Source organism: Ipomoea triloba, chromosome 15 (genome assembly GCF_003576645.1).
Source record: "Ipomoea triloba cultivar NCNSP0323 chromosome 15, ASM357664v1".
Classification (NCBI taxonomy): Eukaryota; Viridiplantae; Streptophyta; class Magnoliopsida; order Solanales; family Convolvulaceae; genus Ipomoea; species Ipomoea triloba.
Genome location: NC_044930.1, coordinates 3,466,348 through 3,481,448, shown reverse-complemented (window position 1 = coordinate 3,481,448; position 15,101 = coordinate 3,466,348). Strand labels below are relative to the sequence as shown.

General features: G+C 33.2%; 1 protein-coding gene across 2 annotated transcripts; it reads right to left on the bottom strand.

The window, feature by feature from the left end:
- Nucleotides 1-3,369: 3,369 nt before the first annotated feature.
- On the bottom strand, nucleotides 3,370-14,896 carry LOC116006711 (regulation of nuclear pre-mRNA domain-containing protein 1B-like). Of its 2 annotated transcripts, XM_031247195.1 has the most exons (10): nucleotides 14,716-14,895; nucleotides 14,540-14,604; nucleotides 14,366-14,411; nucleotides 12,460-12,570; nucleotides 11,319-11,566; nucleotides 10,240-10,392; nucleotides 10,000-10,156; nucleotides 7,426-7,565; nucleotides 7,281-7,316; nucleotides 3,370-4,521 (listed from the first exon to the last, which is right to left on the bottom strand). In XM_031247195.1, the coding sequence occupies exons 4-10, from the start codon at nucleotides 12,536-12,538 to the stop codon at nucleotides 3,706-3,708; spliced, it is 1,629 nt and encodes a 542-aa protein (XP_031103055.1). In that variant the 5' UTR covers nucleotides 12,539-12,570; nucleotides 14,366-14,411; nucleotides 14,540-14,604; nucleotides 14,716-14,895; the 3' UTR covers nucleotides 3,370-3,705. The 2 variants fall into 2 exon arrangements, with proteins under 2 accessions (XP_031103055.1, XP_031103056.1); XM_031247196.1 differs by lacking the exon at nucleotides 14,366-14,411 and having other exon boundaries at nucleotides 14,716-14,896.
- Between the last annotated feature and the right edge of the window lie 205 nt (nucleotides 14,897-15,101).

Here is a 15,101-nt window from a genome sequence, read left to right as displayed (position 1 = left end):
TTATTAGTGATTTATGAATTTCATTTTCCAGATAAAATCTGCATGCTTCTATTATCATTTTGCTTATTTGGAGGGAATTATTTTGTTTTGAGTAATTACTCCCTCTTACAATATGTTTATAACTACTTTCTCAACCTATTAAAATTAATTGAGAGAGTTATTTTGTGTTTTTAGACCACAAACTTATTGACACTTAGAGGAAATTATAATATTACAGAATTACAATTCCAAATCAGATAGGAAGAAAAAAAATGTGTTTATAAGAAGATATGCGAGTTGCTCAAATAACCTCTCAATCCGTTCATATAATTGACAATGTCACATGGTTACGAAGGAAAAGCCTTAAATAAACTACCTATTTAGCATGTTATTATTTATATGATTAATACATACTTTTTTTTTATTTGCGTGAATTTTAAATGTATAAATTATGAGTAATGTTATCCACTACTTCCAAAAATTTTCTCTCCTTGACGTTGAACTTTTTCATTGGATGGTTTTATTTTTGATAACAAGTTAGTGAAATCAACTAATTTATGACATCTAATGGTTATAAGCTTGTCATGAAGGATTTTAGGAGGAGAAAATTTTATAGGGAAACAAAATATTTTTCATAAGGTATTAATTTGTCTCATTTTATGTGACTAATTCGGTTAACGAGTTTACTATTTATTCTTTTATAATATTAAGTTGAGAATTAGTACATAAAATGTATATACTTAGATTAGAAACTACTCCGTAAATTAAAAGCACTATCTGACACAAAATAATAATAATAATAATAATAATAATAATAATAATAATAATGTTAAAGAAAATAAGTAAAGAATTTAAAAAAAAAATGTTGATTTGATCAATCAATAATAAACAAAACATGTAAAAAGTTGATTTGATCAATCAATAATAAACAAAACATGTAAAAAGTTGATTTGATCAATCAATCAATTATTATTATTATTATTATTATTATTATTATTATTGTACACTAGGAGCCCATAAAAGTTTAGAAGGTCACATGTTAGCCACATGTATAATAACATGCTATATAGATAATATTTAGACTTAATTGTGTCATGATATTCATGATATATACAAAGTAGTTACAAAGGAGGCACCACAATCAAGTTGGTCGAATAGTTGGCTTAGTAACTAAAAGATTTTAAGTTTGATTTCTTGTGGAATTATCTATTGGGCATCTTGGCCTCCTATAGTCTAATGGGAGTTATCTATTGAAAATTTTGATCTGAATCGGTTAATTTTGGACAATCTAAATTGGTTTAGTGCATTATAGTCATTTGCTGGCTAAGTCAACGATCTAAACTAATTTATCACCTTGTGAACTGTAATTCTTTACTGGTTTGAATTAAAAGATAAACTTCACTTGAAACATGCATTCAGTCATTCAAGTAGTGAATGCAACTTTTTTCATAAATCAATTAAAAAAAAAAAAAACAAACAAACAAACAATGACAATGGGATTGAGTGAATGGAAAAATCGTTTTCCACGTTATATGGAGTTCAACGTGAATCTCTGAACGTTACAAAAGCTCACATCCATATACTGTGCACTCGCCACACCATATTTTATATAATATATATCCAACTTGTGCCATCAACATTCAACAATAGTACCCTTATGTCACCAGTTGATAAAATATGAAATATGCATGTTTAGCATTTTTTTTAATTACCTCGTTAACGCAATGCTATAACTGAATGTCCATGTTTACTTTTTTAATTACCTCGTTAACGCAATGCTCTAACTGAATGTCCATGTTTACTTTTTTTTCAGTGTGACTATGGCCCTGTTTGGTAAATAATCAGTCTATCAGCCAATTTTGGCTTATTTGACTAGTATTAGTTGTTTGGTTAATAAGTTTTTTGTAACTCCAAAATGTTAAAATTCAAAAGGCTACTCAAAGCAGCCTTTTCAATTAGCTTTTTGAGAAAAGAAATTATACCAAACAGCTATCAGCTAACAGCTAATTTATCAAACAACTTTCTACAATCAGCTAATATTATCAACAAATTATACCTTCTAATCCAAACAGCCAACTGTCATTTACCAAACAGGGCCTATATGTTTATCCGGACAAAGTAAACTAAAATTTAAGACATTTAAACTTATCTATTCATGCGAGAGTAAGACTTTAAAAAATGATAAAATACTACCTCATGAATTTTAAGGTGACTACACTCACCATGCTTGAACTCGAAACCTTTGGTTAAAGTACATTGAAATTATACTTTTTATTAAGTGAAAAAATAGTCAAATATGTCTCTAAGCTATACACGAAAAATCAATTAAACTATTGATCAACTTTAAAAAGTTAACAATTTATAAACACATCAATATGCTATTTTTGTGCATCGGCACTCAAGAACCAGTTATTCACCTGTAATAACTAGTTATTAGGATTTTGACAAGCTTCCAATTGGTAAAACTAGTGACCGACAATTGGCGTTCGCCTTCGTTACCGTGGGTCGTCGGAAGCTCACCAAAACCCTAATAACTGACTATTACGTGTGAATAAGTAGTTTTTTAAAGTTGATGTACAAAAATGACATGTTGATGTATTGAATTAAATTTTTTAAAATTCAAGAATTTAATTAACTTTTCATATAAAATTGAAGGAGGTATTTGATTATTATTATTATTATTATTATTATTATTATTATTATTATTATTATTATTGTTATTGTTGTTGTTGTTGTTTTTTAGAAGGGAAAAATCAGGTTGAAAATTGCGCCACCACGCGAAAACGGCATTGTCCCTTTGACCTTCGTTATTTACCTGGTTTTGTCTTAATTCATTGTTCTGTCCAATAATATAATTATGTATTGTTATTTGGAGTCCAATAATTATGTTTTTTGTCTTTCTTTCCAATTCCCGTTTCACGTGGAACGAGTTGGCCATAGCCCATAGCCGATATAAGGAATTCGATCATAAAAAATGCCATATATTATACTATACATTTACATTATATAAGGAATTCGATCATAAATAGTGTCATATACTATACTACATTCACATTATAAAGATAAGCCTATTTCGACTCTTGAAGTAAAGATGAACCCCTGCTCTAATGCCAAGAGGTTTAGATTGTAATTATTTGGGTCCCAAAGACAAAATTCATCACCCCTAAAATAACTTGAATAGCTTGACATGAAATTTAACTCTGATACCAAATTGAAAAATGTGTTATATCTTAACTAAAAATCTAAATTGATTGTTAAATTGTATATTTATATTTATATAGTATATGTGTAACAACTAATTGAATTCTTTACTGCGTATTACATTTCTCCAATTTAAAACCAGATAGAAAAATTGAAAATTGAAAATAAGCACGGCCTAAAATTCAGAAATAAAAGTAAAATAGAAAACTTTACATGTAAAGGATAAACAAAAGTTTCGAAAATTAAATTAGGTTTTTGTAATAACTATTTCTACCTTAAACAAAGTCCTATACCAACTGTTACAGATAGGTACATGTATCCTTACTGTAGCAAAGCACCCTAACGGTTAGTACAGAGGGTGCAAACAGGGAGTTCATGCAGAAAGCTACTTTCATCTGTTTGAGGGAATGGGGGGTAGGGTTGAGAGGTGAAAGGTAAAAACTAGATTAAAACACTTCCTCTGTCTAGATGAGACTTCATATTAATGTACAAAATCACAAGGGATTTTCATATTCTCAAAAGGGCTTATTGCCTGGGAACAGGAGGTGGTGTTGTTTGAGGGCTCTGTCCATAGAAACCGAATCCTGGGGGCGGGTAGAAACCGCCACTGACAGGCTGTTGCTGCTGTTGCTGAGAATGGGACTGCGGGATTTGCAGCTGCTGCTGTGTTGGCTGCTGAGGAGGTTGAAGTGGTGGCGGCCTTGTCAGTCCCGTTGCGATGGGCATAGGTGGGGGTGGGAGGCTACCGGCAGAACCATACCCGTAGGGTAAAACGCCCATCATCATAGCTGCAGATTGAACCAATTGACTTGGAGGGGAATTTGCCGGAGGTATGGGTGGCGGGGGCGGTGGTGGAGGGAATGCAGCGGGCATTGGATTTGTCTGGGGCAAGGATTGCATGCCTGTAGAGAAATAGGCGGAACCACCTCCATCTGCTTTATTCATATCAGAAAAAGTCGCCGGATTGTCCAACTTGGGCCTCTTCTCTGGAGAACCGTAAGGTAAGTTGGAAGAAAATCCTCTTTTCAAGCCACTGCTCATAGAGGCAGCAGCCTCTTCCGCAACAAGGCTCGAGAGAACAGAGGTCAGCATTTGAGCAGAGGATGTCGATGCAGCGAGTTTTGCAGCAACAGCGGCAGCTGCTGCTCTCTTGCTTTCCTCGTCAGTAGGTTTGGAAGATGCAAATGAAGTAATGGGATTTGTAGGCAAAGGAACAACGCTTGTCAGCTGTGCAGAAGGTGGGATCGGTTCAGCTGCCCTTGCTGCTGCTTCTATTGGAAGAAAGGGAGATGTCAACCTTTTTCTCATATTCGCTGCCTGTTCAATCTGCTTATGAGCAGCCTGCATATGAAGTAGAAGAGTCAACCAAAATCCAAAAACATGAATTGCAATCATTATCTAACACAAGAAATTGAGCATACAACATTCAACCCATTCTATAGAGTATTTTGTTTAGGATACATTTCAACGTACAAAATGCATTGTGGTTCAATGACAGGAATTGAGTTGAAAGAAAAGACAGACTGTTTTGCTTACTTATTTAGCAGGGAATGGACAACATAAATTCAAAATGAATTAGTGGCATAGTTGTAAATTCATTCAAATTTTGGTAAACATCCTTAGTGTTAAACCTTAAGAATGTTCTTACAATAAAATGAAGGGCATAACTTTCTTGCTTTCAAACACAAGAAACATTAAAACAGAGTGACTCGAAATGTTATTTCCATTAAAATGAAACATAACCTGCTGATAGGATGCTTAAAATGTCAAACCAGGAAGTAATATAAAATCAGGGTAAATTCCCCACAAGGAGAATCAGGATGGAACATTAGAGGGTGTTTGGTTCAAGGGATATTTTGAGGTAATGTAACAATCTCAGGAATCTAACAAAGCCTAAGAATTTGGAAGGAATGTGATTCACATGAATGTTACTAAAAATGACCTAAAAACATTGTTTGGCAATCTCACATTCCCTTGAACCAAACAAGGGTATACGATATTACAATATTTACATTTCTAGAGTTATGTGAGATAACCTGAACTAAACGCCCCCTTAAAGTTTAATGCAAATTCATAAAACTTTAAGCTGCACCTAAATATCTGATTCTTTGATTGTTCCCAAGCCTCAGAATTCTTAGGTTCTCGGAAAACTACATATTCAAATTCCAAACATTTCACAACTGGAGTCCGAGACTAGCAATACCATGTCTACTGACCACAGGGAAGCAGAACAAGATCAGAGGTTCTGCAATTTTCATTTATTAAGTTCCATGAATTAGCCCAAGCTTATTGACAAAGAAACAAATGACACTCAAACTAGAGGGAGGGGGGAGAGAGAATGAAAAATAGCAGGTATACACCAATGAATTAAGATTTATAGTCCAATTTACTTGTATCTAGCAACAACAGAAAGAAGATGCCATGCTAAAAATAAAGCCAAGATGCATTCATGTTTTAAACTTGGGGATGAAATTTTGTGAAATTGACCATAAAAAGAGCAGGTCTGGACCTGAAGACAATTTAGACAAATTTACGATCAAAAGAAATTTGGTTACAGGTATAAATAAAATGTTACAAGTCACCCAAGATGCAGTCATGTTTTAAGTAGACAATATATAGTCAAGCCTGATTCAGATATAACCAGTAAAAAGTTGGACAGCTAATCTGCACAATGATTAAACAGCTAAAATTGACAAGAGTATTAAATTAAAAATCATAAATTGTGGAAAACAATGCTGCCCTCAAATTAGTTATCAGACTACAACATCCAGTACCTGAAAGTATTTTGTGGTAGGGAAATAGGGATGTCAATTAGGTAAACCCGCTCGGGGTCATCAAGCTCATCAGTTCAGGCTAATTGAGCCAAAAGGCCCTAACTCTAAAACACTGGGCTATCAAGCCCTTTTTAGTCGGGCTCAATTAAAATTCTCGACATTTTCAAATTAACGTCCTACACTTAAAATATTAACAAACTACCACATTTACATTAATAAATATAAATTTAAACTTAAAACATCAATTAATCCATCCAAATCTTCAATTTCAAATCCCAACTCAAAAGCATAATGTATCAGCTCTAGACATTTGTATAAAATATATAAATATAAATTTTTGTATATTAATAAATTTGTTTTTATTTAAAATTTTAACAAATAAAAAATTATTGTATTCATGTTTATAATATTATATTTATAATAAGTTTTATTTTTCAATATTTATTTTCATAAACAATAATTTATTTTGTAATAAATATATTAATATATTTATTAACTTATGCTTAAAAACTTAATTTTATAAAAGAGAAAGATTAAGGGGGAGCCTTTACACAAGAGCTCCCTTTTGTACTTTGTACCACATCACTTGTGAAACAAAGACAAGCCTTGAGCAGCTCAAACCATTAGGCTAGCCTGCTTACACCATCAGGTTTATCAGTTTTAAGCTATCAGGCTGATTTTCTTATCGAGTTCAATTTTTTCCCTAACCCATTAATTTTACAGTCTTTTTGAGCCAACCCATCAGTTTTAGAGCTAGAAATGGCATCCCTACTTTGTAGATTAGTTCAATGTATCCTGCTTATAATTGCAGATATTGTTATCAGTAGATGAAACATCCCTGTTACAATGATACCACTATGAGCATTACCTTTAGAAGTCGGTGCTGCTATGATGATTACCTTATGTCTAATGGAAGTCCCAAAGGTAACACCTAGGTTCAGAAATTTTAGTGCTTATAGGATTGATTTCTTGGACATACCTTGTCAGGAATCAAATGATTAAGGCAGTAGTATAGTTAAAATTAGTGTGGATGTTCTCTGGTTACAGCCACAAGAGGTCTGATGAATTTATAAAGGAAAGCAATAATGATGTTGAGGGTCAAAAAGGCGTGATCATGGTTTGGTATACCAGTAAAATTATTGATGAGTGAATTAAGTCCATTACCATTTGATGACAACCAATGCATCGAGGTGGATATAATATCAAATAAACTGAATATGTCAATAGTTACAAGAAAAGATTGCATCTAGCATTCTACTAAGCCAGTAAAATAATTCACATAAGAGAAGACAAGGGGTATTAAAGATGAAGAAGAGGAATCCTCACCTTCATATCATTCCGTATAAGCTCCAGTTTTGATTCCTGGAAAGCAAGGGTCTGTAAGAACTAGAGTGCACTAAACACAGTATAGTAGAACTAGTGTGTGCTAAAATATAGCTAGAAGCATGGCAAAAATAATAGAAGAGCATACTTCATCCTGAACTGCTTCCATTAGTTGAGAAATCAAGGCAACCCTGGATGCTTCAGAATTTTCAAGTTGGGTAACGCATTGCTGAAGTACATTCTCCTGTTCTTGGATCTTATCCGCCATTTCAGATCCCTGTGCAGTCCCTGAGCAACCATTGAAAGATAATAGATTAATAAGAATCCTTAAGCAAGAAACAGGGAGAATCATGCATAATTGAACTCAACTCGCATCCAAAAAAGGATGCAAGAAAGGTGCATGCCATATAAAGAATGTTAGGAAAATGCAGGCAAAAGAAAACTCAAGTACAATAAAGTCCAATTATGATCTATGCAGCTTGAATTCAGGGATAGGTAGCCAACACAATATGCTCAACTTTTTAAGTAAGTTTTATAATTATTTTTTTAGGATAGTACCATGATACCTTCAGCATACCAAAGAATTCTGACACAGATACACCCAGGTAAATGAATTTCATGGCTGCCGATCAGATAAAAGGGCAAAACTCAAAAGTATTAATTTGGACCCTATACTATATGTCATTTTTGTCCCATGTTATCTTTTTCTGCCAATATTTCAATACATTGGTCAAGTTATATTCAATTTGGTACCTTTATTAAAAAAGTAACAGTTCTATCTTTTTTTACCCAATCTAGACAAATCAGCTACCTATATAATATCGAAATATTATGATTTTTTTTTAATATTGTACAGGTAGCAAGTCATTAACTGTTTTTTTGGAGTCAGATGAGAGAGAGAGATAAATGATGATATTTTAACAAAAATGACTAAACTGAACAGTTGGAGTTTTGTTAAACTGTATAAGTGGCAAGTCAATAACTGATTTTTTGGATCGAGTAAACAAATGAAATACAACTGGCATTTTTTTTTATGGAGGAACTAAATTGAATGAAATTAGGTTAAGTTATCAAAATCTTGACAGAAAAAATTAACAAAGGTCAAATTGACATTTCTATCCAAATCAAAATGTATCCCAATACTACATGAGACTTAAGAAATGGTATCAACTATCATCACAATTCTCCAAAGAAAGTAGACAGCAACATCAATACACAATGAAGGTGGTCAGAAGCAAGCTGTTAAGATGAAATAACAAAGTAATACAATCCATCTCAAATTTTCAATTTCAGATTAATTAGGCATGTAATATGAGAATTAAGTTGGTGACAGATTTGCCAGCATTGAACCTTTGCACTTGTCTTATTACTTGTATAACCATAAACTTCAAATTTTAAGTTAGGAGTGTGCTTTGTGTGAAGTCATCTTCATGTTATGAATATGCTATAAACTCCAAAAGAAAGTAAAATAGGAAAACAAAGATAAAGAATGCTTTCAAAGATAGGTGCATCCAATAACATTGGGACTAAAGAAGTCTGTTATAAAAATTGAGGAGTGCAGTATCATAAATTAAACAGCACTTGAGAAATCAAAATTAACTTCACAAGGAGTTAATTGGTCATCATCCTGGTTTTCCTCATAGGTGGCCACGATTTGGTTCAGTTCACAGTTCATAAATAGCATGAACCAAAACCTTAACTGTTAAATACGGTTCCTTGGCAGTTCATGAACCTTCGGATAACCGCTTTTTTTTAATTACATTTTAAGTTTTAACATTTAGTTTTTAAAATATAATATATCCATTACTAACTTAGCTGATTGGTTGAGAGAGAGTGAGAGTATGATTGTATGAAAGAGGGCCGACCCTATCGAGAATATGCATGCATGCAATTAACTCAATTTTGCACCATACTTAATACTATGAGTCTATGAGACTACTAGTATTATGAAGTACTACATACAACATATATTTACATCTTAAGAGTAATTTTATTCCCATACAACATACAACTACCATCCAATTCAGTTCATTAACTGACAATTCACGGTTGACAAAAATATAAACCTTAACATTAACCATAGTTATTAGGTTCGAACCTTAACCATAACCTTTTAATACGGTTATGATTCAGGTTCGGTTCAAATAGTGTACAGTTCAGTTTTGGCCCATCGGTTGGAGTGTTGGACCGGACCACGGCCACCTTTAGTTTTCCTATATTACTTTCCTTGGCCAATATTTTGTTAAGTTTAAGGGGTTATTTACAAATATGTTGGCACTGTTTGGTAAAATAGTTAGCTTATCAGCCAATTTTGGCTTATTTGACCACTATTGCTATTTGACTTGGTTCAAAAATCAATACAAGTGTTTGGTTAATAAGCTTTTTGTAACTCCAAAATGCTAAAATTTCAAAAGTTGCTCAAAGCAACTTATTCAATTAGCTTTTTGAGAAAAGAAATTATATCAAACAGCTATCAGCTAACAACTAATTTACCAAACAATTTTCTACAATCAGCTAATGTTATCAACTAGTTATACCCTCTAACCCAAGCAGCTAACAGTCATTTACCAAACAAGGCCGTTACCTTTCCGCTTAGAATGAAAACAAAACTCAATTCAACTTGTAAGTTTTAAATTACTAGTCCATTAAAAGACATTAAAAGATAACCAAAGGAGATTGAGGTGAAGTATGAATTCATTATGAAAGGAAATTGAGTTCTTACCCTGAGAGGAAATGTTAGCAATGTCTTTCTCCATTTCTTTGAAATGAGAAAGAGCATCCTTACACTTATTTAAGGCAGCTTTTTCATTGGTGTTTTCATCATGGACCACCTGGAATGCTGTTATAATTTTTTCAGGAAGATCCCCGACAGCCAATTTCTGGATGTTCAGACAATCAATCAGATATCACATCCAAAAAAGAGAACAGTCTGATTTTTGAAGCAAAAAGATATGATACTTACAATTCTCAAAGAATGAGCATCTCTCTTTATAACCTTTATAGGGTTTGGATTCTTGCCATTGCTGACTGGTAAAGATGGATTTTTACCCAGCACTTCATCTTTAAGAAGTTGACCCCTAGATCCAAAAACTTTTCTCTCTTCCCATATGTCAACCTAATAAAGTGCAAATAGATATAGAATAAGAGGACTTGAAAAAATACTATAGTTTGAGAAGAAGGCTGCATTTAAATCTGCATTTTGTCACAAATTATTAGTCTACCAAAGGTTGCTGATGAGAAATCATAAACCCCAGGATTTTTATTTTGATAAGGGAAATCCTAAACCTAGATAATATGCTTCCGAGTGCTACACAATTTAGCAAAACACACACACACACATTTTCTCTGGGGATAAACAGCATAGAAGGCTTTAGGAATTAGGTTTGTTAGAAGTTCAACTTCAGAAAAAACACTTGGTTTTGCAACATATCACAAGCACACTACTTTGACTATGTTATTTAAAAAATAAAATAAAAATAAAAAAATAAAAAGATATTTGCCGGTTTACCACAAATGACATAACAGTGCATCATCCATATATATATATAGACACACACACACATGTATGAAGAGAGGAACTCCCACACTGTTGGACAAAACTGGTTATAAGATAGAGTTAAATCTAATTTGAAAAAACATTTTGCACAATTTCTCAGTCAGCCCTTCAGCATCAAGCAAGATTACTTGAATATATGTGTGTGTGTGTGTGTGCGCGCGCGCATTGAAGGTCCTTTTTTAAAAAAAAAATTCTGTGTCCCCAGTCAAAGTTGCCAGTAAATATGGTATTGAAGAAATGAAGGAGAAAAATGAAGCTTCATAATTTTTGGGTTTTTTTTGGTGGGTTGGGGAGGACTCTATTCCAAATTATTATTTTCAAAAATCCAGCAAGCTCAGCACTCATAATTTAGGTTGTTCATTGTGACTGAGCCAGACCTCAATCTTGTAGACCGAGATTAAATGCAACTTCAACTTTATTTCTTGACTAGGAAACTGATAGAATATAGAAAAACACCAGCCACATAAAGAGGTTAAAAGAATTACCAATCTGGATGCAACTTTCTTCCCAGATTCATGACCACTTTCATAAACTTGCTTAAGAGCAGCTGGTAGGACCTTCCAGAATTCATTGACAAACTCACTGCCTTTGCGACGACTATTTTGCAGGATATCATTGGCCAAATATAAAAATGCAACACGCTGCTCTTTCTGTGCAGATTTAAATAATTTATCCCATGTTTCAACAATTTGCTTGGCTTTTTTCCTGAATGAAGTGCACCAACGAGACAACGCTGATTGAATGTTAAAGAAACAATCCAGGCTCCATAAGCTTAAAAACAAACAGAATAATCATCTAACCATATTTTGCTCAATACTAGGATGTTATTAGTACTAGAAGTAGAAAGACCTACTTATTCTTGCATTTTCTTTAAGATAGAAAGCATCAATCTCTTAAACTTTTCAAAATGGGAGATGGAGACTGCATAAATTATTGCAGGTCATTCTCTGGGTAACTCAAGGAATTTGAAAACAAGAAGTTACAAGCATGAAACTCAAAATGGTCCTTGTAGAAATACAAAAGGTTGTAGTTAAATGCCAACATTATCTTTTCTGAAAAAGCATCTCTGAATTTTTAACCCACTGTGATTTTTTTTTCAAAATGGGAGAATTGATAAGTAAATGAACAGGTTAACGGAATGAACTTGCAATATTTAAAATGAAATATTGGAACTCAAAAGCCACTTACAGAAGGGATAAATTATTTAAAAAAAAAAAAAAAAGGGCATTAGTGCTGTCAAAGCTCTAGCCTATGCAGCACTACTCAGACTGTCAAGAACGAAGTCATGTGAAACACATGGAATACTAGCAATAGTGAGGTGAAGTGGGGCATAGTGCTGCACTTCAGGCTTTAAGGGTGATATACTAATATTTATTACATCACGTCCATCACAATGAAAGGACTCCACACACACACACACACAAAAGGGGAAAGATCTAATAATCCTCCCAAAAAAGACCAAATTAACCATGAAGGAATTTTGTTAAAAGAGAGAAATAATCTGCAATGATTTATTTTACAAGGTTAGCTTAGTTTCTTTGTGTTTGCTCGCATACAATCACTTTTAGCTATTATTACAGCAGCAAAAGAGACATGAAACAACTCAATCTTTTATTAAAAGGATACATTCTATGCTTTGTTGTGAACTGTTAAGTTTAGACAACTTTTCAGTCAAGGTTTGCCCATCAAAAGCTTCATCACCCATCCTCTTGCTTGTGATGCTTACACTAAAACTCCCTGCAATAGAAATAATTTATAATGAAACATAACTACAAATCTATGATATGCATTAGCAAGAAAAGTACAAAATAATTTGCCACTCAAAACAAAAGTTACGGGACACTGGTTTATGTGGTGGTCCATAGTCTAAATATTTCCCTTGTGCTCTTCTAATAATGAAGAGTTCAACAATGGTTGGACTTTAAAAAGAGTTTTTATCCTTTCCAAGTCCTACCTCCATCAAGATAAGCTTAAATAAACAGGAGATTAAGTATTTGACCAAGAAATTTGATGAATAATAGTCCTACATCAGATCCAGCTAAAGAATGAAAAATTCAATACTAACCTAAATTATAATTCACAAAATATTTTTCCTTTTTTTATGTTGCAATCCATTATCTAGTTCCACCTGGAGTCTGTACGTGACCCTCTTGACTGGGGAATGTATAGACTATCTAATGATATCTTATTGCATTTAAGCAACTATATTGGACCATTGTGCTATCCACTGGCAATCAGAGGCTCAGAGCAGAACAAAATATTCATCAGTATTCTATAAAATTTGAAGCTCCCTAGTTGGACTCACAGTTTTCAGTATAGGAAGAACAAGTCATAATTTATAATAATTCAGTTCCTCCTCACAAACATTTACACTGGCTTCGCATGCTCCACTTATTATCTGCAACTATTTTTGGCATTTCCTAACAATATATTCACTTAACACATAACAGTGGTTAAAATACAGAGATTTACCCGAGATGGGAAATGAACTACAACTCTAACAGTTGATACCAAAGCTAGAATACTCAGTGGCAGAGCAATAGCCATTTAAATGGGTCAATTGATCCCACTCAAATTTTGGTATTTATTAATTATCTATATGATATTATGATCAATTTTAAAATTAAACCCCAAAAAATTAAAATTTTAGGAGTCACTATATACATAAGAAGTATAATTTTTAAAGTACAACTAACTCAATCGCAACTTTTAATAAGAAAAAAGTTATTATTCAGTTGTCTCAATTTTATCTTTTAAATGTTCACTTGTGGATCTTCCGACATTATATATCGAGTTGAGACTTATGTCCAGGATATGCACTATAACTCTGCATTTTCAAATATTAAAGAGGTCGGTTCTCTTGCTAAAAAATAAGTGGAGTCAAAAAAAAATATTGTATTTCCATTAGTTTTTTTTCCTTGTATAATTAGCTTTGATTTTACCAGTGGTTACAGCAAGTGTTGAAAGTGTATTTTCAATTATAATTATTGAAAGAGAAGTACTTTAAATTTTCTATACAGCTTAGACTATAGTAAATTGAATAATTTATTAATGAAAATAATTTAAATATATATGCATGTCTTAAAAAATAATAGCCCGGTCATTGTATTCACTAAATTTGGTGGCTGGCTCTGCCATTGAGAATGCTGAATTATCCTCTAGCCTTAATTGAAGGGGAAGAAAAATAATATAAAGGAAGGGAGTACAGCTCACCCATACATTTTTCTGATCCTATCGCCCCAAGTAAAAAGGCAATCTTACTCACTCGGGGCGTTGATAATTGGCAAGTGACAACATAGATACTTGTAGGAGCAACAAACAAGTAATTTGAATTCAATAGCCTTTTTTTATAAAATTAAATCATGATTAACAGACAACAGTCACTTAACCTAAACATGTACACGAAACAACAGATATTAGTTAGCCAAATTACTTTTGGAATTATGCATTCACTCAATTCCACTAATGATACATTCCACCTCCATCAAAGCATGTCCATGGAAAAGAATAACCGAAAAGAGATATACATTACCTGAAAATTAAAAGCTCACTCAGTTTTCTGCGAACTCAGGAACAGTCTGATAGATAAAAAGGGGGCAAAAATCACTAATTAGCCAATAGCACCAGTGACAAGCAGCCTACAATTATTGACGCGAAAGTAAATTCTCAAAATAAAAAAAACGATTTAAAAATATAAAAACTTCACCTCGAACTGAAACGCTTTCATTCTCTCCACATTTGCACTCCTGGAGCAATCAATTTCAAAAATCCCTGCAAACGAGAAAGAACAAAACGCAAAAATTAATTTTTTTGTAGAACCGAAAACTCACCTAGATATATGCATGAGTGCATTGAAGGAGGGGAAAAAGAGCTGAGACATACTCGGTTTAGATGGTCGGAGCTTCAGAAACCCTAGCTGAGAGAAAGGAATTTGGGTGAGAATGAATGAGAGGGGCAGCTGTTTAACGGAGCCTGTTGTTGGTGAAGCCGGGTTACGAAAACCTGTGATTTACTGTAAGGTACGGTTAGGAAACAAACGGAGTACGAATGACGGAGTGAGTTATGAGTAGTATTGAATAGGTTGTGCAAATTGCGATATGCCGATATGGCTCCACTTTTAGGGCCCTGTGCCAATTGTATAGTTTTAAGGTGTGTTTGGTTCCGATATATGAATTTAAATTGGAATGGGAATCAAGTCGTTGATAATTGAAATTGTTTTTGCTCAAAGTACTTCATATGTTTGGTAGGAATATGAAATTGAAATGATT

Bases quoted from the DNA above. Each gene is read 5' to 3' on its own strand.
- LOC116006711 (XM_031247196.1), bottom strand. From the start codon at position 12,538: ATGGGTGATGAAGCTTTTGATGGGCAAACCTTGACTGAAAAGTTGTCT. The intron at 10,157-10,239 runs GTAAGTATCATA...CTGAACATCCAG, and splicing joins ATGCTCATTCTTTGAGAATT to AAATTGGCTGTCGGGGATCT. The intron at 7,566-9,999 runs GTAAGAACTCAA...ATGGTTGCTCAG, and splicing joins TGCTAACATTTCCTCTCAGG to GGACTGCACAGGGATCTGAA.